This window comes from Centruroides sculpturatus, unplaced genomic scaffold, assembly GCF_000671375.1.
Source record: "Centruroides sculpturatus isolate CEXI.00-Female unplaced genomic scaffold, Cexi_2.0 scaffold873, whole genome shotgun sequence".
NCBI lineage: Eukaryota > Metazoa > Arthropoda > Arachnida > Scorpiones > Buthidae > Centruroides > Centruroides sculpturatus.
Window position 1 is genome coordinate 102246 of NW_019385041.1, and position 27983 is coordinate 130228.

Genomic DNA, 27983 nt, shown 5'->3' on the forward strand with positions numbered 1-27983 from the left:
TAGGAACGACGGTGAAAGAAAGATGGCAATGCCTGCACTATCAATAGTATTGTGGTGGAGGCATCTATAATTCTAAAATGAGCTTTTAGAGGCAAAAGAAGGGTCCCAATTGTAAAATTTAACCATTAAATGGATTATTTGTTGAAAGAGCATTCAAAGTAGCCACAAAAACAATTAAAATGCTCATGCGGAGGTATAAAAGAACACACCCTTTATTACATTTCATGTTGTACGAGGGTTTTACCCAATTCCTGAACCATGTTGCAGTGAACCCTTGCTATAGAAGTGCCGTGTTATACAGCGATGTTCCCAATTCTCAAACCGTGTTAGAGTGAATTTGTGCTATAGAAGTGCTGTGTTATACGGAGGTTACCTGTACCAGAAATGTATTTTGCTTTATTACTTTTTATAGATTTTTAAGGATAATTTCATTTATTGTAAATTTTAAATTGTACTAATTTCTTTTTACTCCCTTGTAACAAACAAAATGTTTACTACAATATTTAAATTTAAAAAAAGTTAAATTTCTAATGAACCACAGAGTAATGCTAGTGGGAGCATAAGCTTCTAATAGAGCCACCCATGCTAATAAAATCTATGGGAGTAATGAAGTAACAAAAAAGACCCAGAGTGAGTGCTGCTAAACAGCATCTATTTTCCATCTTTGAAGCAGCTGATTTATAAATATTTGGCTTTAAGTGTATAAACATATCACTTTTGTGGAGGAAAAAAATTGGTTGTGACACATTATTGCTTGGATGCCACTCAGGTAAACAAAGTTTGTGCTCATGTGTTAGGCAGAGACATACAATTCAAAAATATGGCAAAATGGTGCATCAATGGTCTCTTCCATCGTCATTAATGGTGAATACACTAGCCCAAGTATGTATACTGTATTATAATGACAAACATTATGTCAATCAAAGTACGATGAATAATACAAACCAACCCAACCAAAGTACTTCAGCAGCAATCCAGTCAATGATTACAAAGGTCAGAAAACCTAATGGATGAAGTGGACTCAAGAAATAAATGAATTTATTGTCTATACTTACTGCACCATCAAAAAACTCTAAACAAAGATGACTGCATACAGACAACAACTACATGACAAATTCACACAAAAATAACCATATCTCAGTGATATGAAACAAAGGATTGTCAATCAGAAAAGAATAATTATATACAGCAACATTATTACGCAATGTTTAAGTACATCAAACAAGTTGCAGAGCAAGTACATCAAACACACTGAAACACTAGATCAAATTGAAGATTAGACATTCATGGATAGTTTTACAATACTAATTGCTAATGAAAACATATGTAGAATAACAGTAACCAATAAAAGCATAACATAAAATTACAATCAGTGACACTAGAAACAGAGCTTTAATTAACACACACAAATTTATATGAAGAAACATTCACTAAATATATACAGATTTAGATCCTGCAGGAGTCATAAATACCTAAAATACACACATTAGAATAAGTAAGGAAAATGTTACATTATCTAAATACACATTCTGGTGCAGTCACTATAGTTATATAACATTGTAGACATACAAATAATTAGACAACAATTAGACAGACTGAAACAATACATTAAAAACGACTTAACATAAAATAAATAAGAGTTAAAAAAAAAAAAAAGACACAAAATATGTAAAACAACACGTAGATAAAAGAATACATTGACACCCTCAAACAAAAATATGTAGCTAAATCACAAAGACTTAAATGATGTAAAATCTGGGTCTTTAAAGAGAAAATGAATTATTCACAATTTAATATGAAAAGTCTAGGCAGTTTATTGCACTATCCTGACTTACAATTTGAACAAGATCAAAACAGAAACTTTGTACTTCATCAAGAGAAATATAATGAGAAATTGATTGAATTTGTGTTTGGTAATGCTAAAGCAGTGTTTCTCAACCTCTAATGAATCGTCGCCCCTTCAACATAGTATTGCCCCCTTCACTACAAAATACCGAGGCCGAGGGCCAAGACTAACGCCAAATTTGTACTGCATTGAATAGACTAGTGACTAGTATAATGTTATTTGTTTAATTATTGTACGATATAACGAATAAAATATCTAATTATTCTTAATATAATGTTTTATTATATCACCCAGAAAATTGTTTTTCGCCCCCCAAATTGTTACTAATTGCCCCCTCAACATGGAAAAATGCCCACATGGGGCGATATCGCCCCGATGAGAAACACTGAGCTAAAGAATCTTGGACACCTTGTAAGGAACTGAGTCCGAGCGTTATTTTTAGTTAATTATTTTGCTTTTTATTCTATTTTTGTTTGGGGTTTATGTTTTGTTAAGACAAAGATTCTCTCACCACTCACCTTAGTAACTAAAACAGAAGAAAGAAAAACCAACTCACTGACAAGATGAAGCGTCGTAAGGAAACTAACGTGCACTGCACTCCCAGGTGGAAGTTAAACAAAGTTCTGCAGTGAGAAAAGGGGAGACACCCCACAAGCACTAAGTAGGGAACTTGCTAAACCTTATTAAGCATCCCGAAAAATGTACTAAAGAATAATGTAAAAGGTTAGCGAGCATTGTCGGAAACTAGGCTGCCAGGAAACGAATAAAAAGTAACTGTTAGGTGTAAGTATGTAAATGAGGGGAGTGATTCCAGACTGATTTGTGATGTCACCTCAGAGTATAAAGTCAGTACATCAAGAGAAGACAATCGAGGTGAGCTCCTGATAGCAGCGTTATAAAGTGAAGTCCAGAAAGTGATCGAGGCGATTCCAGAGTGATAGAAGTTATTTCCTGAGAGAGGGATCAAGAGCGAATTTGCAGGATAGAGGAAAGGATAAAGGTTCCTAGTATATTGAGGTGACAGTTAGGATCTTAGAGTTGTAAGAAATGTTGTACATAGGTTAAGTACTTGAGATCGTCGAGTTCCAAGGGGAATAGTTCTAAGTTAGTAAGTAGATTAATTTGATTATGTCAGTTGTTCAAATTGTTGATTTTTTTCATTGAATAAATTGTTTGCTTGTTACTAACTTTGTAAATAGTCTTTAATTGAGTTGCTATTAAATAATTGATCTCTTATTGACCTTGTATATAATTATTTCGGTGCATGCGTAAGTCCAGGCCTGGCAATCTAACCACGAACCCACGTTAGGTGTACGTGGGTTCGTGTAATATGCTAAAGTACCCATTAGGTTAACCCATTAGGTTAACGGACATTTTACTGGCACACAGTTCCGTGTCGTGTAACAATCCTCTAAAAATAATATAGTACTTTACAGCCTCTCTATCCAGATTGTCTGAAAAGAATGAAGTAGAAGTGCCTGTGAAGAACAACCTTAAGTATGCTCAGATGATAAGCAGCTTGTTATATTTGTCATCTAATTCTCAACCAGATATTGCAGTCACAACATCCCAACATCCCTCTTATCACAAAAGATAAAGCATCCTTCTGAAGCAGACTTGATCTAAGTCAAGTATATATTTAAGTATATTAAACAAACCTGAAGCCCAATATATGTATATATAGATAATAGCTATAATGATTGCCTTAAATACTTATAATAGATAATGATTGCCTTAAATACTTAGGCTATAAATCTGCTAATTTAATAATTGACACTAAGTAATTTGCTACTAGAGGCATAATTATTAAATTAGCATATTTATAGTTTCAGACTCAGCTTAAGTGATCCTACAGATAATTGTCACCTCATCAGTTATGCAGATGCTAGTGGGGAAGTATCAATCCAAGCAATTTATAGACATATCCTATATTAGATTTCCAATATCTGAGAGGAACCATGAGTTTAGCCAACAGAGAACAAAATAACATGCTTTCCTTTACCAAGGCAGAGTATATTGCTTTATGAAATATCAGGAAGCTAACTGGATGAAAAATCTGTTTCAGGAACTCCATGAATCAATTTGATTATCTTTATGCAGATTAATTTTTCTAAGTTGTATCAGGTTATTTGAAAGCAACAAATTAAAATAATGCACTAAACACTGCATGTGATCTGCATTGAAATAATATAATAGAAGTTGTGCATTGTCAATTAATTTAAGTTACAAAAGATACAATATATAATATAAATATAGAAATTTGAAAAGCAACATGAGTAATGATTACATATATGAGGGTAAATCAAAAATTATCCGCAATGTTGACATAACTCTTCTTACATTGCTCATACTGACCTCTATCCTTGTTTATTTTATTGTTATACTGTTGTGGTCCTGCTATGGAATTTCAATCCTAATTCCTCCATTTGTTTTCCTTTTATTGCAGATAGATCATGGGCACTCCATTAGAAGTTTGCACCAAAGAGGAACAACGAGCAGTGTGGTCGGAAGGTATAAACAGTGCATGTTACAGTGAGATGCTTACTGACAAGCTAAAGCCTGCAATTTGAAGCAAACGCCGAGGACTACTGTCGAAAGGTGTTGTGTTGTTGCACAACAATGCCTATCCACATACTGCTGAAATGCTCTGAAAACTCACATTTGAAGTAATGGCTCATCCTCTGTATAGTCCTGATCTTGCCCCTTCGGACTACCACTTGTTTGGTCACTCAAAGAGACATTAAGGGGTTGTCAATTCACCTCGGACCAAGAAGTGAAGAACGTGGTGCATGCATGGCTCGCTGCTCAGTCAAAAACCTTTTCTGAGGGCATCAGGAAGTTTGTGCAATGATGGACCAAGTGCTTTGAAAAGCAAGGGGACTATATTGAAAAATGATAAGTTCAGTTTCCTATTTGTATTGCAATAAAAGTTATAGCAACATTGTGGATAATTTTTGACTCACCCTCATAATAATAAACTACATAAAAGTGATTAAGAAAATTTATATAAAAATAAATATTACATTACATTATTTTTTATTTACCATCTTAAAAGCGTATTTTTGGTTGTTCCTAACTGCTTCTAGAAGTTTTTTATTTTTTATTATTTCTTTGTAAAAATTTTTACATTTAATTTTTATGTTACTGCAAATTAGTAGTTCAGCTTTAACATTCTCTGGTGTTAATCTATTTCTTTTATCTCACCATAAGTTATTCATTGAAGAGAAACATCTTTTAATGTATGCATTAGAAATTCAATTATTCTCTGAACGTTCAAAAATTTGCTTTTTTTTTAATATAAATGTCCGTAACTGTGAATTATTTTTTTCTGCTTTTAACTTGTCCTCCAAATTTCCTACTATTTCCTTTATTGTGCAAAGTTCAAAATAAAAGGAGACAATGCTTTTAATGAAGTCAATTTTGTTTATATATTTATCAAGTTTACAGCAGTCTTGTATAGTTGGAATATTATTTTTAAATTAAATTTTTGAACTAAAATAAAAAATGCATTTTCGAAATCATAGCAGTCATTTAAATATTTCAATGCTCGTGAGTACACCTTATTGGCTTCTTGTTTGAATATTTTTTTCTTATTCTCTGGAAAATCCAAAAGAGCCCAATTAACTATAAAACTGCAAAAGCACTGTTCTTTTCTCTGCACTATATTGTTTCTAAGATCTGTAAAAACAGTATGTAATTCAGTGACGTCAATGTTTTCTCTTTCAAAAATTAATATATATTTTTGAAAAATATGTAAAAAGGAACGTACAAAATAACATCAGTTTTGGTAAGGATTTTTCATCGTTAATACTAGTTTCATGATCTTGCAAAAATGTCCAGATTGTAGGATTACATTCTTCTTCTCCCTGATTTATAAAATAAACGCCCAATTTTTCAGTAACCTATCATAGCTTTATATAAGCTTACCCATCTAGTAGAAATATGCTTCAAGGTTTTATAGTATGACTGTTCCAGGAAATCGAAACAATTTCTCAATTCTTTGATGTTGCAAGTACTCGATGAAAATTCATTATAGACTTTTAATACTAAACTTTCCACATCATATTTCATTGTTTTTAATGCATATTTAGCAGTATTATAGAGAATATGACAGTTACAATTAGCTTTTATTAAATTATTGTTAATTGTTTTTAATTTCGTAAAAACTGAAGATTTACATCCAAAATTGACCAGTGCATTAACAGCTCTAAATGAGGTGATATTTTCAATTGGTAATCCTGTATTTTCAATTGTTGATTTTATAACATTAAAAATTTCTTCAGAAGTTTCATCCCATGTTTGTTTAAAATCTATCAAAGCATGCACAATAGGTTGCTCGTCGTCAATCAAATTAAAATAATGAATGGCAATTGGAAATAATTTGTTATTACCTTTATTAGATCATCTGTGGCAACATTAAATGGTAAATGCTTTGCAACAGATATAATTAATTCAAGAGCATATGGAACTGATACGTTTTGCACAATAGATTCAATTTTTGTACACCCAAGTCTTATATTTTTACAAACCAAGTCAAGAAATATGGAATTGCTAACTTTACTTCTAAATTCTATGGATAAATAATTGTGATGTGACTTTACACCATGATAAGCTTGTGTCAATTCTGCTGCTGTTACCTGATCATCAAATTTAGAACTTTTCTGTTGAAATAATTGGGTCAGATTGGAGTTATGAACAAGTAAAGATACTCTTTGCTTATGAGTGTTTGCTTCCATATGAGATTTCACAGCTTTTACACCATCCCACTTTACATTAAACATAGTATTGCAAACACAACACTTAGCCATTTCATCAGATTCTTGAACCGGTCATAACCATTTTTGAAATTCGTTTTGTGTCAGCCAATCTTTATTAAATTTACAAGTTTGCTTCCTCTTTTTTGGGTTTTCAATTTCTTGAGTTGTCATATTAAATAATTAAAATAGAAATTATAAACTTGTAAACTGAAACTCACACTTGCTTCACAATAGATGTGTTCAAACAAATCCCTGACTGGTTTGAATTTAAAACCATACGAGGCATGCGCAATGTCATTTTACAGCCAAGAACTGAACAATGCACATGCCAGTTTTAAACCAGTTAGGGACTTATGTGTTGGAACAAACCTAATATTATAAAAATATTTGCAAGTATTTTGCAAAATTTACTTTGTCATAATTTCACATTTTTTAAGAAAACCGAGCAAATTAATAATTAATCTGGACCATGAATTTAAAACCGGCTTGTCTGGGTGAAAACTGGCCTGGTGGCAACACTAGGACATTATTTCAAATGCATTGATGAAACCACTAAAGGTAGTAAAATTCCATGAGTCCAAGAAATGGGTCATTGAGCCGAGGGCATTGTTAACTGTTTTTGTTTTGACAATGATTTAGATTTGTCAGCCCAAGTTTATTGTTAGTTGCAAATTGTGAAGTTTCTTCATTAAACAGTTGAGGTAATTTTTCACTTCTATGCAGTAGGGTGTGAGCTAATAATGGAAGGCTTTTTTCTTCTTGGTCTGTGAAATAGTGTGTAATGCACATACATCTTGCTATAGATTTTTATTAACAAATAAGAAATGAGAATACTAGTTAGTCTGAATGGTAACTGACTGAACAAATAAGCCAATGGTTTTCCAAATCAGAAAAGATTTGCTACAAAGGAACGAAGAAAAGAAAACAAAGAACTCTATAAATAAAGCCTATATTGCAATAACATTAAGAATGCAAGGAGAAACAGAATGAACTGTGTCAGTACTCATACTACAAACTTGTATAAGAATATATGTACATAAATCTTTATTTATCAATATTTGCACAAACAAATATTTTGTTAGCTGCACTTTTGTCCAATAGGAGAATGCCCTATAAATCTTTCAAAAACTGTTCAAATGTATGTAACACTCAAGAAACCATTCCATTCCAAGAACTTCTGAGAGCAATCTCCATTCTGTTTTTCTCCAATTTAATTTTTGCTCAATTTAATGCTTATCAATTTATTTAATGAATTTTCTTGATTAATAAATAAGTTGTGTGTTTCTAAGAAGAGCATCAATTATTTCATTCATAACAGTATAATAAATACTGAATTATATTATAAACTATAGCATAATTTAAAAAATAAATATTACAGTACCTTATATAAAAAGAATCACTCTTTTGGTTAGCTGTTACATCTTCATATTCTAAAAAATAAATAATTATAAATATTTTTATTTATTACTTACATAAATATATAAATATTACAAGATAATTTAATCAAGTATTTTCTGTAAACTTTTTTATTTAGAAAAAGTAAAAAATTAAGATGCTAAAATATTTTATTTTGATAATTAAATACAATATCATGCTTTTAATGCCAAAGATTATTTATTTAAAAACGTCTTTGGCTCTACTTGTTTAAATGTACAAATTTTAGATTATGTTAATTTATTTATCAGAATCTGTTACGACATTTTATAAATTTTTGAATTTTAATAACATTTTCAAATTCTAATAAAATTCAAGAATTCCAAATATAACAGTTTTTATATTTCGATGATAGACAGAATAATATTTGAACATAAAAGAATGAATTTTAAGAAAATTCCAGAACATTTAGAATATTAGACTTTTAACACAAATTTTCAGTAAAGGCCTGTAACTGGCTAGTAAATGAGACCAAAAACGTTTGCATTTTATAATTCTGTATGTGATGTAGCTGCTGGAAATATGTTCAAAATTAATGTAAGTTAAGGTCTTTGAATACTTAAATTGATGTACTGATTTGAGTATCCAAAGAACACTGTCAAGAAATGTAAGGGAAAACTTCAACACAGTTTATATGTAGTTGTCTATGTAAATTTGGTTATAGACTACTATTAGAATAAGTTGCCTGAGGAGGGACTATTTCCAAAATGTATACCAACAAAAAAAACCTTTTAAAAAATATCACAAATATACAAAAATCCTTGTTTTTGATTTCCTCTTCTGTTATTTCAACACACCAGTGACAGTCCAAAACAATTTTTATATATGGAGACAATCTTTTATTGAAGGCTCTGCCTCTGCACTAAAATGCAAATTCGAAACAGTGTCCTCTGGTAATTGTTGCCAATATCACAATATAATATGTTTAAGTAAAAGTATTTGTGATAATTCTATATTCTTTAAAATGTAAATACCATTGGTTAAGTTTTAATTTCTAAAGAAAATAAAAGTGATGTACTGAATTCACAGCTCATCTATATTCTTAAAACAATGTAATAAGTCTAGCCTTAAAAAAACTATTATTACATTTATATTTATAGTTTAATCTAGACAAGAAGCACACTATAGTATTTAAAATTAAAATAATTAACAAATTTAAAATTAGGAAATCTCATAATAATAAAAGTCCTGAAATTTTTAATATTTTGCAAAATTATTATGCTTAATAATTGCTTCAATTAAAAAACAATATATTTTCATTATTTTAGTTTCATTAATTAATTGTCTTATTAATATTTTTTATTTCAAATTTATTTGTTGGTTAACTTTTTCAGAGTATAAAAATAATCCAATAAAAAAAAAAAAAACAGTAAGATTATCATGACAATTTCTATTTGCTTTCAAACTATTTAGGTAGTTTGAAAGCAAATGAAAATGAGTTTAATTGAGACAATTCGGTTTATTTTATAAATTTGAGGAAGGTTTATAAAATAAACCAAAACTGTTTGTTCCTTAACTCCTTTTGCTGGAAAAGTATGAAAGGTTTTCATTTTACAAGTTATCTCTTCCAGTTTTATTTTGGATTTTAACTACAGTTTATTTTAAGACAGTTACAATAATAATAAACAAAAAAAGTAATTAAAAAATTAACCATGAATAAATACTTGAAACATGAAATTCATTTAATTAATTTATAAAATAACTAATATCAGTAATAAATAGATTTTTGAAGTATTTGAGTTCTCAAATGTATATGCAGTTATTTTTAAATTTGTATTTCTTATATCTTTTTTATTGTAAAATGTGAAAAATTTAATATTAACTATTTATAATATAATATTTTTAAAAATTACCTTCTTTGCAATATTGCACTATAAGATTAATGTCATCATGAATACTAAGCAAAAGATGTACAGCTTCTTCCCTAGTAACACCTCTCATATCTACATCATTTACCTATTAGAAAAAATTTAATTATAATTATAACAATTTAATATTGATTATATTAAAATAGAATATACACTTGAAGAATAAGGTTCTGCTTAAATTTAGAAATCAAAATTTATTGGTTTTTGATTATTGGCTCCAGTTTCAGATGAAATACAAATCAGTTATTTCTATATATAAAATATAGAATAGTAAGAAAACAAAATTTGACTTTTTTTTATAGAGGGCATTATTGGTAGTCTCTACCAATAATGCCCTCTATTGCTTCTATTTTAAATACCCTCTATAGAGGGTATTTAAAATAGAAGCAATAGGAGGGAAAAGAGAATAGAAAAAGGAAATAAGAAATGTAGAATAGAAATACAGTTAAACAAAATTAGTCAGTGAATAAAGAATTTTAACAATTTATACATAAGTTAATAATTTTTTAATAACCATACTATTTTAAACAGGAAAATAAGGTGTAAAATTAGAAAACACCACAATAATTATGTTTAGCTCTGTCTTTTGGATGTTTTATGTTGGTATTATTGTTGTATTAATATTGGACAGTAGAGAAAATGGGTTTTTTTAAATATTTTCGGGTGTAATATTATATTTTTTAAAACTTTTTATATAATTGTTATAGAATGTTATAAACCTGCTGAAAATTTTCATCTTTTAAAAATCAAGATTACTATAATTCTCTAACAAATTCAATGCAATTCTTTGCTTATACAGTAGACCCCCCCTATAATATGGTAGATACGTTCATTTTTATATGAATTCGTGTTTTACGATCACTTAAATACATGAGCCAATCACAGCCCGGCACGTATGCAGTTTAGGGACTATGGCTGTTTGAAAGGTTTTTTTTCATAAAATTAATCGATTCTAGACTAATTTGACTCAACATTTCCAAAACACGTATAATTTTTTGGGAATAATCCATATAAACTATGCTATAAACAAAAAATTGTAGGATTACTTACCGAGTGTGCACTGTTCGATGATGCCATTGCTTATACTTGTTTTCGTCATGGAGCAGTGCATCAAACGGCAGGTGCATGTTTCCTGATAAGTTATTTTTCTGCGAAAAATTTGCTGAACTTTGGAGACATCATTAATATAAATATAATTTTTATGGCTGTTAAATAATAAATGGTTTTTAGTAGGTCCATTGCTCATTTAAACTCAATGGTTTGTACAATATCCGCTATTGGTCTAGATTAGATCAATCTTGTCGCAACACGAGTCGGCGATGGCATTTTACCATATTATACAAGTTTCTTTTAGAGTGTTTACAGGAATACGATTGCAATTTTTTTGCTATTATATACGCCGTATTATATGAACCCATTTTATAGGGGGGTCTACTGTATTTATAGAGAAAGTTTTGTAATTTTTCAATATTATTATAAGCAAATTCAACATTTTAATGTGCAAATTTAAATTAAGCCAAGATAATTATTATTATGTCATTATTATGCTTTTGTATTCTTGATTTTATAAACTATTCTTCCATGCAACAGTACTTTGATATATTATATTTAGTAATTTCAATTTTAATAATCTTGCAGTATTTGTTTTATTTACTTTTTTTTTATTTTGTATTCATTTGTTAATGCTAATAGCTTTCCCTGTTCACTATCAGCTTTAGCAACTTAAGAAACAAATTTTTTTTTTAGTATAATTTTTGCAGCATTTCAATATTGAACAGTTATCTATTTTAAATTACATTATTTTCTTTCAAAATTTATAAATCTTTTCATTGCATGATATTTTCAAGTCACCATGTTTTTATATTTTATTTGAATGCTGTTAATTAGCTTTTTCTTGCAACCAACTGTCTGCTATATTATTTCATATAAAGCAATTTCTTATACATAAAAATATACATAAGAAATTACTTTACTTTAGCATATTATAACAGAACGCATTTGAAAAAATACATTTAGAAAGGCTAATTTATACTTAAATGAATCCTTTGGTTTAAAGTAATATATATATATATATATATAGAAGTAATAATTAACAATTAGTCAACAAACATGAGCTATGTAAATAAAATAATTGTTTANTTTTGCCCCCCAAATTGTTACTAATTGCCCCCTCAACATGGAAAAATGCCCACATGGGGCGATATCGCCCCGATGAGAAACACTGAGCTAAAGAATCTTGGACACCTTGTAAGGAACTGAGTCCGAGCGTTATTTTTAGTTAATTATTTTGCTTTTTATTCTATTTTTGTTTGGGGTTTATGTTTTGTTAAGATAAAGATTCTCTCACCACTCACCTTAGTAACTAAAACAGAAGAAAGAAAAACCAACTCACTGACAAGATGAAGCGTCGTAAGGAAACTAACGTGCACTGCACTCCCAGGTGGAAGTTAAACAAAGTTCTGCAGTGAGAAAAGGGGAGACACCCCACAAGCACTAAGTAGGGAACTTGCTAAACCTTATTAAGCATCCCGAAAAATGTACTAAAGAATAATGTAAAAGGTTAGCGAGCATTGTCGGAAACTAGGCTGCCAGGAAACGAATAAAAAGTAACTGTTAGGTGTAAGTATGTAAATGAGGGGAGTGATTCCAGACTGATTTGTGATGTCACCTCAGAGTATAAAGTCAGTACATCAAGAGAAGACAATCGAGGTGAGCTCCTGATAGCAGCGTTATAAAGTGAAGTCCAGAAAGTGATCGAGGCGATTCCAGAGTGATAGAAGTTATTTCCTGAGAGAGGGATCAAGAGCGAATTTGCAGGATAGAGGAAAGGATAAAGGTTCCTAGTATATTGAGGTGACAGTTAGGATCTTAGAGTTGTAAGAAATGTTGTACATAGGTTAAGTACTTGAGATCGTCGAGTTCCAAGGGGAATAGTTCTAAGTTAGTAAGTAGATTAATTTGATTATGTCAGTTGTTCAAATTGTTGATTTTTTTCATTGAATAAATTGTTTGCTTGTTACTAACTTTGTAAATAGTCTTTAATTGAGTTGCTATTAAATAATTGATCTCTTATTGACCTTGTATATAATTATTTCGGTGCATGCGTAAGTCCAGGCCTGGCAATCTAACCACGAACCCACGTTAGGTGTACGTGGGTTCGTGTAATATGCTAAAGTACCCATTAGGTTAACCCATTAGGTTAACGGACATTTTACTGGCACACAGTTCCGTGTCGTGTAACAATCCTCTAAAAATAATATAGTACTTTACAGCCTCTCTATCCAGATTGTCTGAAAAGAATGAAGTAGAAGTGCCTGTGAAGAACAACCTTAAGTATGCTCAGATGATAAGCAGCTTGTTATATTTGTCATCTAATTCTCAACCAGATATTGCAGTCACAACATCCCAACATCCCTCTTATCACAAAAGATAAAGCATCCTTCTGAAGCAGACTTGATCTAAGTCAAGTATATATTTAAGTATATTAAACAAACCTGAAGCCCAATATATGTATATATAGATAATAGCTATAATGATTGCCTTAAATACTTATAATAGATAATGATTGCCTTAAATACTTAGGCTATAAATCTGCTAATTTAATAATTGACACTAAGTAATTTGCTACTAGAGGCATAATTATTAAATTAGCATATTTATAGTTTCAGACTCAGCTTAAGTGATCCTACAGATAATTGTCACCTCATCAGTTATGCAGATGCTAGTGGGGAAGTATCAATCCAAGCAATTTATAGACATATCCTATATTAGATTTCCAATATCTGAGAGGAACCATGAGTTTAGCCAACAGAGAACAAAATAACATGCTTTCCTTTACCAAGGCAGAGTATATTGCTTTATGAAATATCAGGAAGCTAACTGGATGAAAAATCTGTTTCAGGAACTCCATGAATCAATTTGATTATCTTTATGCAGATTAATTTTTCTAAGTTGTATCAGGTTATTTGAAAGCAACAAATTAAAATAATGCACTAAACACTGCATGTGATCTGCATTGAAATAATATAATAGAAGTTGTGCATTGTCAATTAATTTAAGTTACAAAAGATACAATATATAATATAAATATAGAAATTTGAAAAGCAACATGAGTAATGATTACATATATGAGGGTAAATCAAAAATTATCCGCAATGTTGACATAACTCTTCTTACATTGCTCATACTGACCTCTATCCTTGTTTATTTTATTGTTATACTGTTGTGGTCCTGCTATGGAATTTCAATCCTAATTCCTCCATTTGTTTTCCTTTTATTGCAGATAGATCATGGGCACTCCATTAGAAGTTTGCACCAAAGAGGAACAACGAGCAGTGTGGTCGGAAGGTATAAACAGTGCATGTTACAGTGAGATGCTTACTGACAAGCTAAAGCCTGCAATTTGAAGCAAACGCCGAGGACTACTGTCGAAAGGTGTTGTGTTGTTGCACAACAATGCCTATCCACATACTGCTGAAATGCTCTGAAAACTCACATTTGAAGTAATGGCTCATCCTCTGTATAGTCCTGATCTTGCCCCTTCGGACTACCACTTGTTTGGTCACTCAAAGAGACATTAAGGGGTTGTCAATTCACCTCGGACCAAGAAGTGAAGAACGTGGTGCATGCATGGCTCGCTGCTCAGTCAAAAACCTTTTCTGAGGGCATCAGGAAGTTTGTGCAATGATGGACCAAGTGCTTTGAAAAGCAAGGGGACTATATTGAAAAATGATAAGTTCAGTTTCCTATTTGTATTGCAATAAAAGTTATAGCAACATTGTGGATAATTTTTGACTCACCCTCATAATAATAAACTACATAAAAGTGATTAAGAAAATTTATATAAAAATAAATATTACATTACATTATTTTTTATTTACCATCTTAAAAGCGTATTTTTGGTTGTTCCTAACTGCTTCTAGAAGTTTTTTATTTTTTATTATTTCTTTGTAAAAATTTTTACATTTAATTTTTATGTTACTGCAAATTAGTAGTTCAGCTTTAACATTCTCTGGTGTTAATCTATTTCTTTTATCTCACCATAAGTTATTCATTGAAGAGAAACATCTTTTAATGTATGCATTAGAAATTCAATTATTCTCTGAACGTTCAAAAATTTGCTTTTTTTTTAATATAAATGTCCGTAACTGTGAATTATTTTTTTCTGCTTTTAACTTGTCCTCCAAATTTCCTACTATTTCCTTTATTGTGCAAAGTTCAAAATAAAAGGAGACAATGCTTTTAATGAAGTCAATTTTGTTTATATATTTATCAAGTTCACAGCAGTCTTGTATAGTTGGAATATTATTTTTAAATTAAATTTTTGAACTAAAATAAAAAATGCATTTTCGAAATCATAGCAGTCATTTAAATATTTCAATGCTCGTGAGTACACCTTATTGGCTTCTTGTTTGAATATTTTTTTCTTATTCTCTGGAAAATCCAAAAGAGCCCAATTAACTATAAAACTGCAAAAGCACTGTTCTTTTCTCTGCACTATATTGTTTCTAAGATCTGTAAAAACAGTATGTAATTCAGTGACGTCAATGTTTTCTCTTTCAAAAATTAATATATATTTTTGAAAAATATGTAAAAAGGAACGTACAAAATAACATCAGTTTTGGTAAGGATTTTTCATCGTTAATACTAGTTTCATGATCTTGCAAAAATGTCCAGATTGTAGGATTACATTCTTCTTCTCCCTGATTTATAAAATAAACGCCCAATTTTTCAGTAACCTATCATAGCTTTATATAAGCTTACCCATCTAGTAGAAATATGCTTCAAGGTTTTATAGTATGACTGTTCCAGGAAATCGAAACAATTTCTCAATTCTTTGATGTTGCAAGTACTCGATGAAAATTCATTATAGACTTTTAATACTAAACTTTCCACATCATATTTCATTGTTTTTAATGCATATTTAGCAGTATTATAGAGAATATGACAGTTACAATTAGCTTTTATTAAATTATTGTTAATTGTTTTTAATTTCGTAAAAACTGAAGATTTACATCCAAAATTGACCAGTGCATTAACAGCTCTAAATGAGGTGATATTTTCAATTGGTAATCCTGTATTTTCAATTGTTGATTTTATAACATTAAAAATTTCTTCAGAAGTTTCATCCCATGTTTGTTTAAAATCTATCAAAGCATGCACAATAGGTTGCTCGTCGTCAATCAAATTAAAATAATGAATGGCAATTGGAAATAATTTGTTATTACCTTTATTAGATCATCTGTGGCAACATTAAATGGTAAATGCTTTGCAACAGATATAATTAATTCAAGAGCATATGGAACTGATACGTTTTGCACAATAGATTCAATTTTTGTACACCCAAGTCTTATATTTTTACAAACCAAGTCAAGAAATATGGAATTGCTAACTTTACTTCTAAATTCTATGGATAAATAATTGTGATGTGACTTTACACCATGATAAGCTTGTGTCAATTCTGCTGCTGTTACCTGATCATCAAATTTAGAACTTTTCTGTTGAAATAATTGGGTCAGATTGGAGTTATGAACAAGTAAAGATACTCTTTGCTTATGAGTGTTTGCTTCCATATGAGATTTCACAGCTTTTACACCATCCCACTTTACATTAAACATAGTATTGCAAACACAACACTTAGCCATTTCATCAGATTCTTGAACCGGTCATAACCATTTTTGAAATTCGTTTTGTGTCAGCCAATCTTTATTAAATTTACAAGTTTGCTTCCTCTTTTTTGGGTTTTCAATTTCTTGAGTTGTCATATTAAATAATTAAAATAGAAATTATAAACTTGTAAACTGAAACTCACACTTGCTTCACAATAGATGTGTTCAAACAAATCCCTGACTGGTTTGAATTTAAAACCATACGAGGCATGCGCAATGTCATTTTACAGCCAAGAACTGAACAATGCACATGCCAGTTTTAAACCAGTTAGGGACTTATGTGTTGGAACAAACCTAATATTATAAAAATATTTGCAAGTATTTTGCAAAATTTACTTTGTCATAATTTCACATTTTTTAAGAAAACCGAGCAAATTAATAATTAATCTGGACCATGAATTTAAAACCGGCTTGTCTGGGTGAAAACTGGCCTGGTGGCAACACTAGGACATTATTTCAAATGCATTGATGAAACCACTAAAGGTAGTAAAATTCCATGAGTCCAAGAAATGGGTCATTGAGCCGAGGGCATTGTTAACTGTTTTTGTTTTGACAATGATTTAGATTTGTCAGCCCAAGTTTATTGTTAGTTGCAAATTGTGAAGTTTCTTCATTAAACAGTTGAGGTAATTTTTCACTTCTATGCAGTAGGGTGTGAGCTAATAATGGAAGGCTTTTTTCTTCTTGGTCTGTGAAATAGTGTGTAATGCACATACATCTTGCTATAGATTTTTATTAACAAATAAGAAATGAGAATACTAGTTAGTCTGAATGGTAACTGACTGAACAAATAAGCCAATGGTTTTCCAAATCAGAAAAGATTTGCTACAAAGGAACGAAGAAAAGAAAACAAAGAACTCTATAAATAAAGCCTATATTGCAATAACATTAAGAATGCAAGGAGAAACAGAATGAACTGTGTCAGTACTCATACTACAAACTTGTATAAGAATATATGTACATAAATCTTTATTTATCAATATTTGCACAAACAAATATTTTGTTAGCTGCACTTTTGTCCAATAGGAGAATGCCCTATAAATCTTTCAAAAACTGTTCAAATGTATGTAACACTCAAGAAACCATTCCATTCCAAGAACTTCTGAGAGCAATCTCCATTCTGTTTTTCTCCAATTTAATTTTTGCTCAATTTAATGCTTATCAATTTATTTAATGAATTTTCTTGATTAATAAATAAGTTGTGTGTTTCTAAGAAGAGCATCAATTATTTCATTCATAACAGTATAATAAATACTGAATTATATTATAAACTATAGCATAATTTAAAAAATAAATATTACAGTACCTTATATAAAAAGAATCACTCTTTTGGTTAGCTGTTACATCTTCATATTCTAAAAAATAAATAATTATAAATATTTTTATTTATTACTTACATAAATATATAAATATTACAAGATAATTTAATCAAGTATTTTCTGTAAACTTTTTTATTTAGAAAAAGTAAAAAATTAAGATGCTAAAATATTTTATTTTGATAATTAAATACAATATCATGCTTTTAATGCCAAAGATTATTTATTTAAAAACGTCTTTGGCTCTACTTGTTTAAATGTACAAATTTTAGATTATGTTAATTTATTTATCAGAATCTGTTACGACATTTTATAAATTTTTGAATTTTAATAACATTTTCAAATTCTAATAAAATTCAAGAATTCCAAATATAACAGTTTTTATATTTCGATGATAGACAGAATAATATTTGAACATAAAAGAATGAATTTTAAGAAAATTCCAGAACATTTAGAATATTAGACTTTTAACACAAATTTTCAGTAAAGGCCTGTAACTGGCTAGTAAATGAGACCAAAAACGTTTGCATTTTATAATTCTGTATGTGATGTAGCTGCTGGAAATATGTTCAAAATTAATGTAAGTTAAGGTCTTTGAATACTTAAATTGATGTACTGATTTGAGTATCCAAAGAACACTGTCAAGAAATGTAAGGGAAAACTTCAACACAGTTTATATGTAGTTGTCTATGTAAATTTGGTTATAGACTACTATTAGAATAAGTTGCCTGAGGAGGGACTATTTCCAAAATGTATACCAACAAAAAAAACCTTTTAAAAAATATCACAAATATACAAAAATCCTTGTTTTTGATTTCCTCTTCTGTTATTTCAACACACCAGTGACAGTCCAAAACAATTTTTATATATGGAGACAATCTTTTATTGAAGGCTCTGCCTCTGCACTAAAATGCAAATTCGAAACAGTGTCCTCTGGTAATTGTTGCCAATATCACAATATAATATGTTTAAGTAAAAGTATTTGTGATAATTCTATATTCTTTAAAATGTAAATACCATTGGTTAAGTTTTAATTTCTAAAGAAAATAAAAGTGATGTACTGAATTCACAGCTCATCTATATTCTTAAAACAATGTAATAAGTCTAGCCTTAAAAAAACTATTATTACATTTATATTTATAGTTTAATCTAGACAAGAAGCACACTATAGTATTTAAAATTAAAATAATTAACAAATTTAAAATTAGGAAATCTCATAATAATAAAAGTCCTGAAATTTTTAATATTTTGCAAAATTATTATGCTTAATAATTGCTTCAATTAAAAAACAATATATTTTCATTATTTTAGTTTCATTAATTAATTGTCTTATTAATATTTTTTATTTCAAATTTATTTGTTGGTTAACTTTTTCAGAGTATAAAAATAATCCAATAAAAAAAAAAAAAACAGTAAGATTATCATGACAATTTCTATTTGCTTTCAAACTATTTAGGTAGTTTGAAAGCAAATGAAAATGAGTTTAATTGAGACAATTCGGTTTATTTTATAAATTTGAGGAAGGTTTATAAAATAAACCAAAACTGTTTGTTCCTTAACTCCTTTTGCTGGAAAAGTATGAAAGGTTTTCATTTTACAAGTTATCTCTTCCAGTTTTATTTTGGATTTTAACTACAGTTTATTTTAAGACAGTTACAATAATAATAAACAAAAAAAGTAATTAAAAAATTAACCATGAATAAATACTTGAAACATGAAATTCATTTAATTAATTTATAAAATAACTAATATCAGTAATAAATAGATTTTTGAAGTATTTGAGTTCTCAAATGTATATGCAGTTATTTTTAAATTTGTATTTCTTATATCTTTTTTATTGTAAAATGTGAAAAATTTAATATTAACTATTTATAATATAATATTTTTAAAAATTACCTTCTTTGCAATATTGCACTATAAGATTAATGTCATCATGAATACTAAGCAAAAGATGTACAGCTTCTTCCCTAGTAACACCTCTCATATCTACATCATTTACCTATTAGAAAAAATTTAATTATAATTATAACAATTTAATATTGATTATATTAAAATAGAATATACACTTGAAGAATAAGGTTCTGCTTAAATTTAGAAATCAAAATTTATTGGTTTTTGATTATTGGCTCCAGTTTCAGATGAAATACAAATCAGTTATTTCTATATATAAAATATAGAATAGTAAGAAAACAAAATTTGACTTTTTTTTATAGAGGGCATTATTGGTAGTCTCTACCAATAATGCCCTCTATTGCTTCTATTTTAAATACCCTCTATAGAGGGTATTTAAAATAGAAGCAATAGGAGGGAAAAGAGAATAGAAAAAGGAAATAAGAAATGTAGAATAGAAATACAGTTAAACAAAATTAGTCAGTGAATAAAGAATTTTAACAATTTATACATAAGTTAATAATTTTTTAATAACCATACTATTTTAAACAGGAAAATAAGGTGTAAAATTAGAAAACACCACAATAATTATGTTTAGCTCTGTCTTTTGGATGTTTTATGTTGGTATTATTGTTGTATTAATATTGGACAGTAGAGAAAATGGGTTTTTTTAAATATTTTCGGGTGTAATATTATATTTTTTAAAACTTTTTATATAATTGTTATAGAATGTTATAAACCTGCTGAAAATTTTCATCTTTTAAAAATCAAGATTACTATAATTCTCTAACAAATTCAATGCAATTCTTTGCTTATACAGTAGACCCCCCCTATAATATGGTAGATACGTTCATTTTTATATGAATTCGTGTTTTACGATCACTTAAATACATGAGCCAATCACAGCCCGGCACGTATGCAGTTTAGGGACTATGGCTGTTTGAAAGGTTTTTTTTCATAAAATTAATCGATTCTAGACTAATTTGACTCAACATTTCCAAAACACGTATAATTTTTTGGGAATAATCCATATAAACTATGCTATAAACAAAAAATTGTAGGATTACTTACCGAGTGTGCACTGTTCGATGATGCCATTGCTTATACTTGTTTTCGTCATGGAGCAGTGCATCAAACGGCAGGTGCATGTTTCCTGATAAGTTATTTTTCTGCGAAAAATTTGCTGAACTTTGGAGACATCATTAATATAAATATAATTTTTATGGCTGTTAAATAATAAATGGTTTTTAGTAGGTCCATTGCTCATTTAAACTCAATGGTTTGTACAATATCCGCTATTGGTCTAGATTAGATCAATCTTGTCGCAACACGAGTCGGCGATGGCATTTTACCATATTATACAAGTTTCTTTTAGAGTGTTTACAGGAATACGATTGCAATTTTTTTGCTATTATATACGCCGTATTATATGAACCCATTTTATAGGGGGGTCTACTGTATTTATAGAGAAAGTTTTGTAATTTTTCAATATTATTATAAGCAAATTCAACATTTTAATGTGCAAATTTAAATTAAGCCAAGATAATTATTATTATGTCATTATTATGCTTTTGTATTCTTGATTTTATAAACTATTCTTCCATGCAACAGTACTTTGATATATTATATTTAGTAATTTCAATTTTAATAATCTTGCAGTATTTGTTTTATTTACTTTTTTTTTATTTTGTATTCATTTGTTAATGCTAATAGCTTTCCCTGTTCACTATCAGCTTTAGCAACTTAAGAAACAAATTTTTTTTTTAGTATAATTTTTGCAGCATTTCAATATTGAACAGTTATCTATTTTAAATTACATTATTTTCTTTCAAAATTTATAAATCTTTTCATTGCATGATATTTTCAAGTCACCATGTTTTTATATTTTATTTGAATGCTGTTAATTAGCTTTTTCTTGCAACCAACTGTCTGCTATATTATTTCATATAAAGCAATTTCTTATACATAAAAATATACATAAGAAATTACTTTACTTTAGCATATTATAACAGAACGCATTTGAAAAAATACATTTAGAAAGGCTAATTTATACTTAAATGAATCCTTTGGTTTAAAGTAATATATATATATATATATATAGAAGTAATAATTAACAATTAGTCAACAAACATGAGCTATGTAAATAAAATAATTGTTTAATCTGTAAGTAACTGATTATATCCTGTTCTAATGTAGTTTTATTATATTATTTAATAGGTGTTTTATCTATTAATATAGAAACTGCTAAATTACTGCTTTATCTATTATTATCATGCAAAAATATTTAACTAAATATGAAATAAACAAAAACATTCAAAATACAATCTAAATCTAGATTTGCTTTTGCTTATAAATGACTTTATCTCAAACATGATTAAATTAATTGTATGATATTTAAATGATTTAAATTATGAATTAAGTATCTTAATTCATGTTCATTGTAATAACCAACTCCATAAATTAATTTTAAATCATAACAACTATAAAAATGCTAATAAAGTTCAAAGATAAAAAACATTTTTGAGATGATATACATCTCATCATCAAGTTAACAAATATTATTCATTGAGTTTTTTGATCTGATAATGAGTTGTATATCATCTTAAAAAACATTGTATCTGAATAAACTGTGAACTTTTTGACTTTTTAACATTTTTATGGCTATTTTGATTTGTTGAAATTTATTACTTGTTTAATTCTAAAAAATTTTACATTAATTGTAATATAATTAAATTATTTTAAATATTTGATTTGTTCATATTATTTTCTTTATCATTTTCTTTTATATAAATTCTTTATTCTTATAATCATATCTTTCTTAAAATTGTTATCTTATCTAACATATTTATTAATAATTAAATCATTTCTTAATAAAATTGAAGACAGTCTGCCCAAAAAGGACCACCATTTATTGTTTCCGTGTTCTAGACAATACATTCTTTGCAACAGACCTTTCCTTTTAGGCTACTTGTTGCCAGAAGTTTAAAAAGTCCTTTTAAAAAGTCCTTATATATTTTGTGTTTTTTAAAAGGACTTTTTAAACTTCTGACAATAAGTAGCCTAAAAGGAAAGGTCTGTTGCCAAGAATGTATTGTCTAGAACACGGAAACAATAAATGGTGGTCCTTTTTGGGCAGACTGTCTTCAATTTTATTAAAAAATAATCTCCATCGGATGAAAAATTTACAGATAAATCATTTCTTTTAATAATTCATGATATATTTTGCCGGAATCAAATTTTATCCATTTTATTTCTAATTAATATGATTTTAATTAAAAATTCTAAAAACAATATAATAAAAATTTGAATTTATTCAAATGACAAATTTTCAATATCTTTTCTGAGTTTATCAAGTTAATTCTTGGAAACTGAATGCAGTAATAAAAGCTAGAAACATATTTGAATCAAATATACTTAACCTTAAGTATTTTATCTCCTAATTGTAAACCCTGAAGTGCTGCAGGACTACCAGTCTGTACAGCTGCAACAAATATTCCAACATCATTACCTCCTGAAAGTCGTATGCCTAAATTTCCATCTTTTCGAAATGATATAAATCGTGGATCTGGTCTAAAATAGAAATAAATGATTTAAGTACATATATTCATTAATTGTTATCAGATTTAAAGAAAAATAAATAAGAGAGTAAGCATAGAATGTTAAATATAAACAATTATTCTTTGCAATTAACAATACACACTTATTTTAAAATGTACAAATGCAGAATAAATAATTAAGGAAAGAAAGTAATTACAAGATTAAATTTATTAATTAGAAGAGTCTACTAAAAACTATTTATTTTAATGAATAAAAAAAATTGAATGTTTAGAAATTTCAAGTANCCTCTTTTTTGGGTTTTCAATTTCTTGAGTTGTCATATTAAATAATTAAAATAGAAATTATAAACTTGTAAACTGAAACTCACACTTGCTTCACAATAGATGTGTTCAAACAAATCCCTGACTGGTTTGAATTTAAAACCATACGAGGCATGCGCAATGTCATTTTACAGCCAAGAACTGAACAATGCACATGCCAGTTTTAAACCAGTTAGGGACTTATGTGTTGGAACAAACCTAATATTATAAAAATATTTGCAAGTATTTTGCAAAATTTACTTTGTCATAATTTCACATTTTTTAAGAAAACCGAGCAAATTAATAATTAATCTGGACCATGAATTTAAAACCGGCTTGTCTGGGTGAAAACTGGCCTGGTGGCAACACTAGGACATTATTTCAAATGCATTGATGAAACCACTAAAGGTAGTAAAATTCCATGAGTCCAAGAAATGGGTCATTGAGCCGAGGGCATTGTTAACTGTTTTTGTTTTGACAATGATTTAGATTTGTCAGCCCAAGTTTATTGTTAGTTGCAAATTGTGAAGTTTCTTCATTAAACAGTTGAGGTAATTTTTCACTTCTATGCAGTAGGGTGTGAGCTAATAATGGAAGGCTTTTTTCTTCTTGGTCTGTGAAATAGTGTGTAATGCACATACATCTTGCTATAGATTTTTATTAACAAATAAGAAATGAGAATACTAGTTAGTCTGAATGGTAACTGACTGAACAAATAAGCCAATGGTTTTCCAAATCAGAAAAGATTTGCTACAAAGGAACGAAGAAAAGAAAACAAAGAACTCTATAAATAAAGCCTATATTGCAATAACATTAAGAATGCAAAGAGAAACAGAATGAACTGTGTCAGTACTCATACTACAAACTTGTATAAGAATATATGTACATAAATCTTTATTTATCAATATTTGCACAAACAAATATTTTGTTAGCTGCACTTTTGTCCAATAGGAGAATGCCCTATAAATCTTTCAAAAACTGTTCAAATGTATGTAACACTCAAGAAACCATTCCATTCCAAGAACTTCTGAGAGCAATCTCCATTCTGTTTTTCTCCAATTTAATTTTTGCTCAATTTAATGCTTATCAATTTATTTAATGAATTTTCTTGATTAATAAATAAGTTGTGTGTTTCTAAGAAGAGCATCAATTATTTCATTCATAACAGTATAATAAATACTGAATTATATTATAAACTATAGCATAATTTAAAAAATAAATATTACAGTACCTTATATAAAAAGAATCACTCTTTTGGTTAGCTGTTACATCTTCATATTCTAAAAAATAAATAATTATAAATATTTTTATTTATTACTTACATAAATATATAAATATTACAAGATAATTTAATCAAGTATTTTCTGTAAACTTTTTTATTTAGAAAAAGTAAAAAATTAAGATGCTAAAATATTTTATTTTGATAATTAAATACAATATCATGCTTTTAATGCCAAAGATTATTTATTTAAAAACGTCTTTGGCTCTACTTGTTTAAATGTACAAATTTTAGATTATGTTAATTTATTTATCAGAATCTGTTACGACATTTTATAAATTTTTGAATTTTAATAACATTTTCAAATTCTAATAAAATTCAAGAATTCCAAATATAACAGTTTTTATATTTCGATGATAGACAGAATAATATTTGAACATAAAAGAATGAATTTTAAGAAAATTCCAGAACATTTAGAATATTAGACTTTTAACACAAATTTTCAGTAAAGGCCTGTAACTGGCTAGTAAATGAGACCAAAAACGTTTGCATTTTATAATTCTGTATGTGATGTAGCTGCTGGAAATATGTTCAAAATTAATGTAAGTTAAGGTCTTTGAATACTTAAATTGATGTACTGATTTGAGTATCCAAAGAACACTGTCAAGAAATGTAAGGGAAAACTTCAACACAGTTTATATGTAGTTGTCTATGTAAATTTGGTTATAGACTACTATTAGAATAAGTTGCCTGAGGAGGGACTATTTCCAAAATGCATACCAACAAAAAAAACCTTTTAAAAAATATCACAAATATACAAAAATCCTTGTTTTTGATTTCCTCTTCTGTTATTTCAACACACCAGTGACAGTCCAAAACAATTTTTATATATGGAGACAATCTTTTATTGAAGGCTCTGCCTCTGCACTAAAATGCAAATTCGAAACAGTGTCCTCTGGTAATTGTTGCCAATATCACAATATAATATGTTTAAGTAAAAGTATTTGTGATAATTCTATATTCTTTAAAATGTAAATACCATTGGTTAAGTTTTAATTTCTAAAGAAAATAAAAGTGATGTACTGAATTCACAGCTCATCTATATTCTTAAAACAATGTAATAAGTCTAGCCTTAAAAAAACTATTATTACATTTATATTTATAGTTTAATCTAGACAAGAAGCACACTATAGTATTTAAAATTAAAATAATTAACAAATTTAAAATTAGGAAATCTCATAATAATAAAAGTCCTGAAATTTTTAATATTTTGCAAAATTATTATGCTTAATAATTGCTTCAATTAAAAAACAATATATTTTCATTATTTTAGTTTCATTAATTAATTGTCTTATTAATATTTTTTATTTCAAATTTATTTGTTGGTTAACTTTTTCAGAGTATAAAAATAATCCAATAAAAAAAAAAAAAACAGTAAGATTATCATGACAATTTCTATTTGCTTTCAAACTATTTAGGTAGTTTGAAAGCAAATGAAAATGAGTTTAATTGAGACAATTCGGTTTATTTTATAAATTTGAGGAAGGTTTATAAAATAAACCAAAACTGTTTGTTCCTTAACTCCTTTTGCTGGAAAAGTATGAAAGGTTTTCATTTTACAAGTTATCTCTTCCAGTTTTATTTTGGATTTTAACTACAAGACAGTTACAATAATAATAAACAAAAAAAGTAATTAAAAAATTAACCATGAATAAATACTTGAAACATGAAATTCATTTAATTAATTTATAAAATAACTAATATCAGTAATAAATAGATTTTTGAAGTATTTGAGTTCTCAAATGTATATGCAGTTATTTTTAAATTTGTATTTCTTATATCTTTTTTATTGTAAAATGTGAAAAATTTAATATTAACTATTTATAATATAATATTTTTAAAAATTACCTTCTTTGCAATATTGCACTATAAGATTAATGTCATCATGAATACTAAGCAAAAGATGTACAGCTTCTTCCCTAGTAACACCTCTCATATCTACATCATTTACCTATTAGAAAAAATTTAATTATAATTATAACAATTTAATATTGATTATATTAAAATAGAATATACACTTGAAGAATAAGGTTCTGCTTAAATTTAGAAATCAAAATTTATTGGTTTTTGATTATTGGCTCCAGTTTCAGATGAAATACAAATCAGTTATTTCTATATATAAAATATAGAATAGTAAGAAAACAAAATTTGACTTTTTTTTATAGAGGGCATTATTGGTAGTCTCTACCAATAATGCCCTCTATTGCTTCTATTTTAAATACCCTCTATAGAGGGTATTTAAAATAGAAGCAATAGGAGGGAAAAGAGAATAGAAAAAGGAAATAAGAAATGTAGAATAGAAATACAGTTAAACAAAATTAGTCAGTGAATAAAGAATTTTAACAATTTATACATAAGTTAATAATTTTTTAATAACCATACTATTTTAAACAGGAAAATAAGGTGTAAAATTAGAAAACACCACAATAATTATGTTTAGCTCTGTCTTTTGGATGTTTTATGTTGGTATTATTGTTGTATTAATATTGGACAGTAGAGAAAATGGGTTTTTTTAAATATTTTCGGGTGTAATATTATATTTTTTAAAACTTTTTATATAATTGTTATAGAATGTTATAAACCTGCTGAAAATTTTCATCTTTTAAAAATCAAGATTACTATAATTCTCTAACAAATTCAATGCAATTCTTTGCTTATACAGTAGACCCCCCCTATAATATGGTAGATACGTTCATTTTTATATGAATTCGTGTTTTACGATCACTTAAATACATGAGCCAATCACAGCCCGGCACGTATGCAGTTTAGGGACTATGGCTGTTTGAAAGGTTTTTTTTCATAAAATTAATCGATTCTAGACTAATTTGACTCAACATTTCCAAAACACGTATAATTTTTTGGGAATAATCCATATAAACTATGCTATAAACAAAAAATTGTAGGATTACTTACCGAGTGTGCACTGTTCGATGATGCCATTGCTTATACTTGTTTTCGTCATGGAGCAGTGCATCAAACGGCAGGTGCATGTTTCCTGATAAGTTATTTTTCTGCGAAAAATTTGCTGAACTTTGGAGACATCATTAATATAAATATAATTTTTATGG

At 28.1% G+C, this 27983-nt stretch overlaps 1 protein-coding gene across 1 annotated transcript in view; it reads right to left on the reverse strand.

The window, feature by feature from the left end:
- Window positions 1-27983, reverse strand: part of LOC111633761 (tight junction protein ZO-1-like) — a 108597-nt gene that overhangs the window by 28272 nt on the left and 52342 nt on the right. Inside the window, exons 12-14 of the mRNA XM_023378381.1 lie at window positions 23199-23349; window positions 19786-19888; window positions 17880-17928 (exon numbers count right to left, since the gene is read on the reverse strand). Of these exons, the coding sequence (XP_023234149.1) occupies window positions 17880-17928; window positions 19786-19888; window positions 23199-23349 (303 nt within the window). The remainder of the gene's footprint in view (window positions 1-17879; window positions 17929-19785; window positions 19889-23198; window positions 23350-27983) is intronic.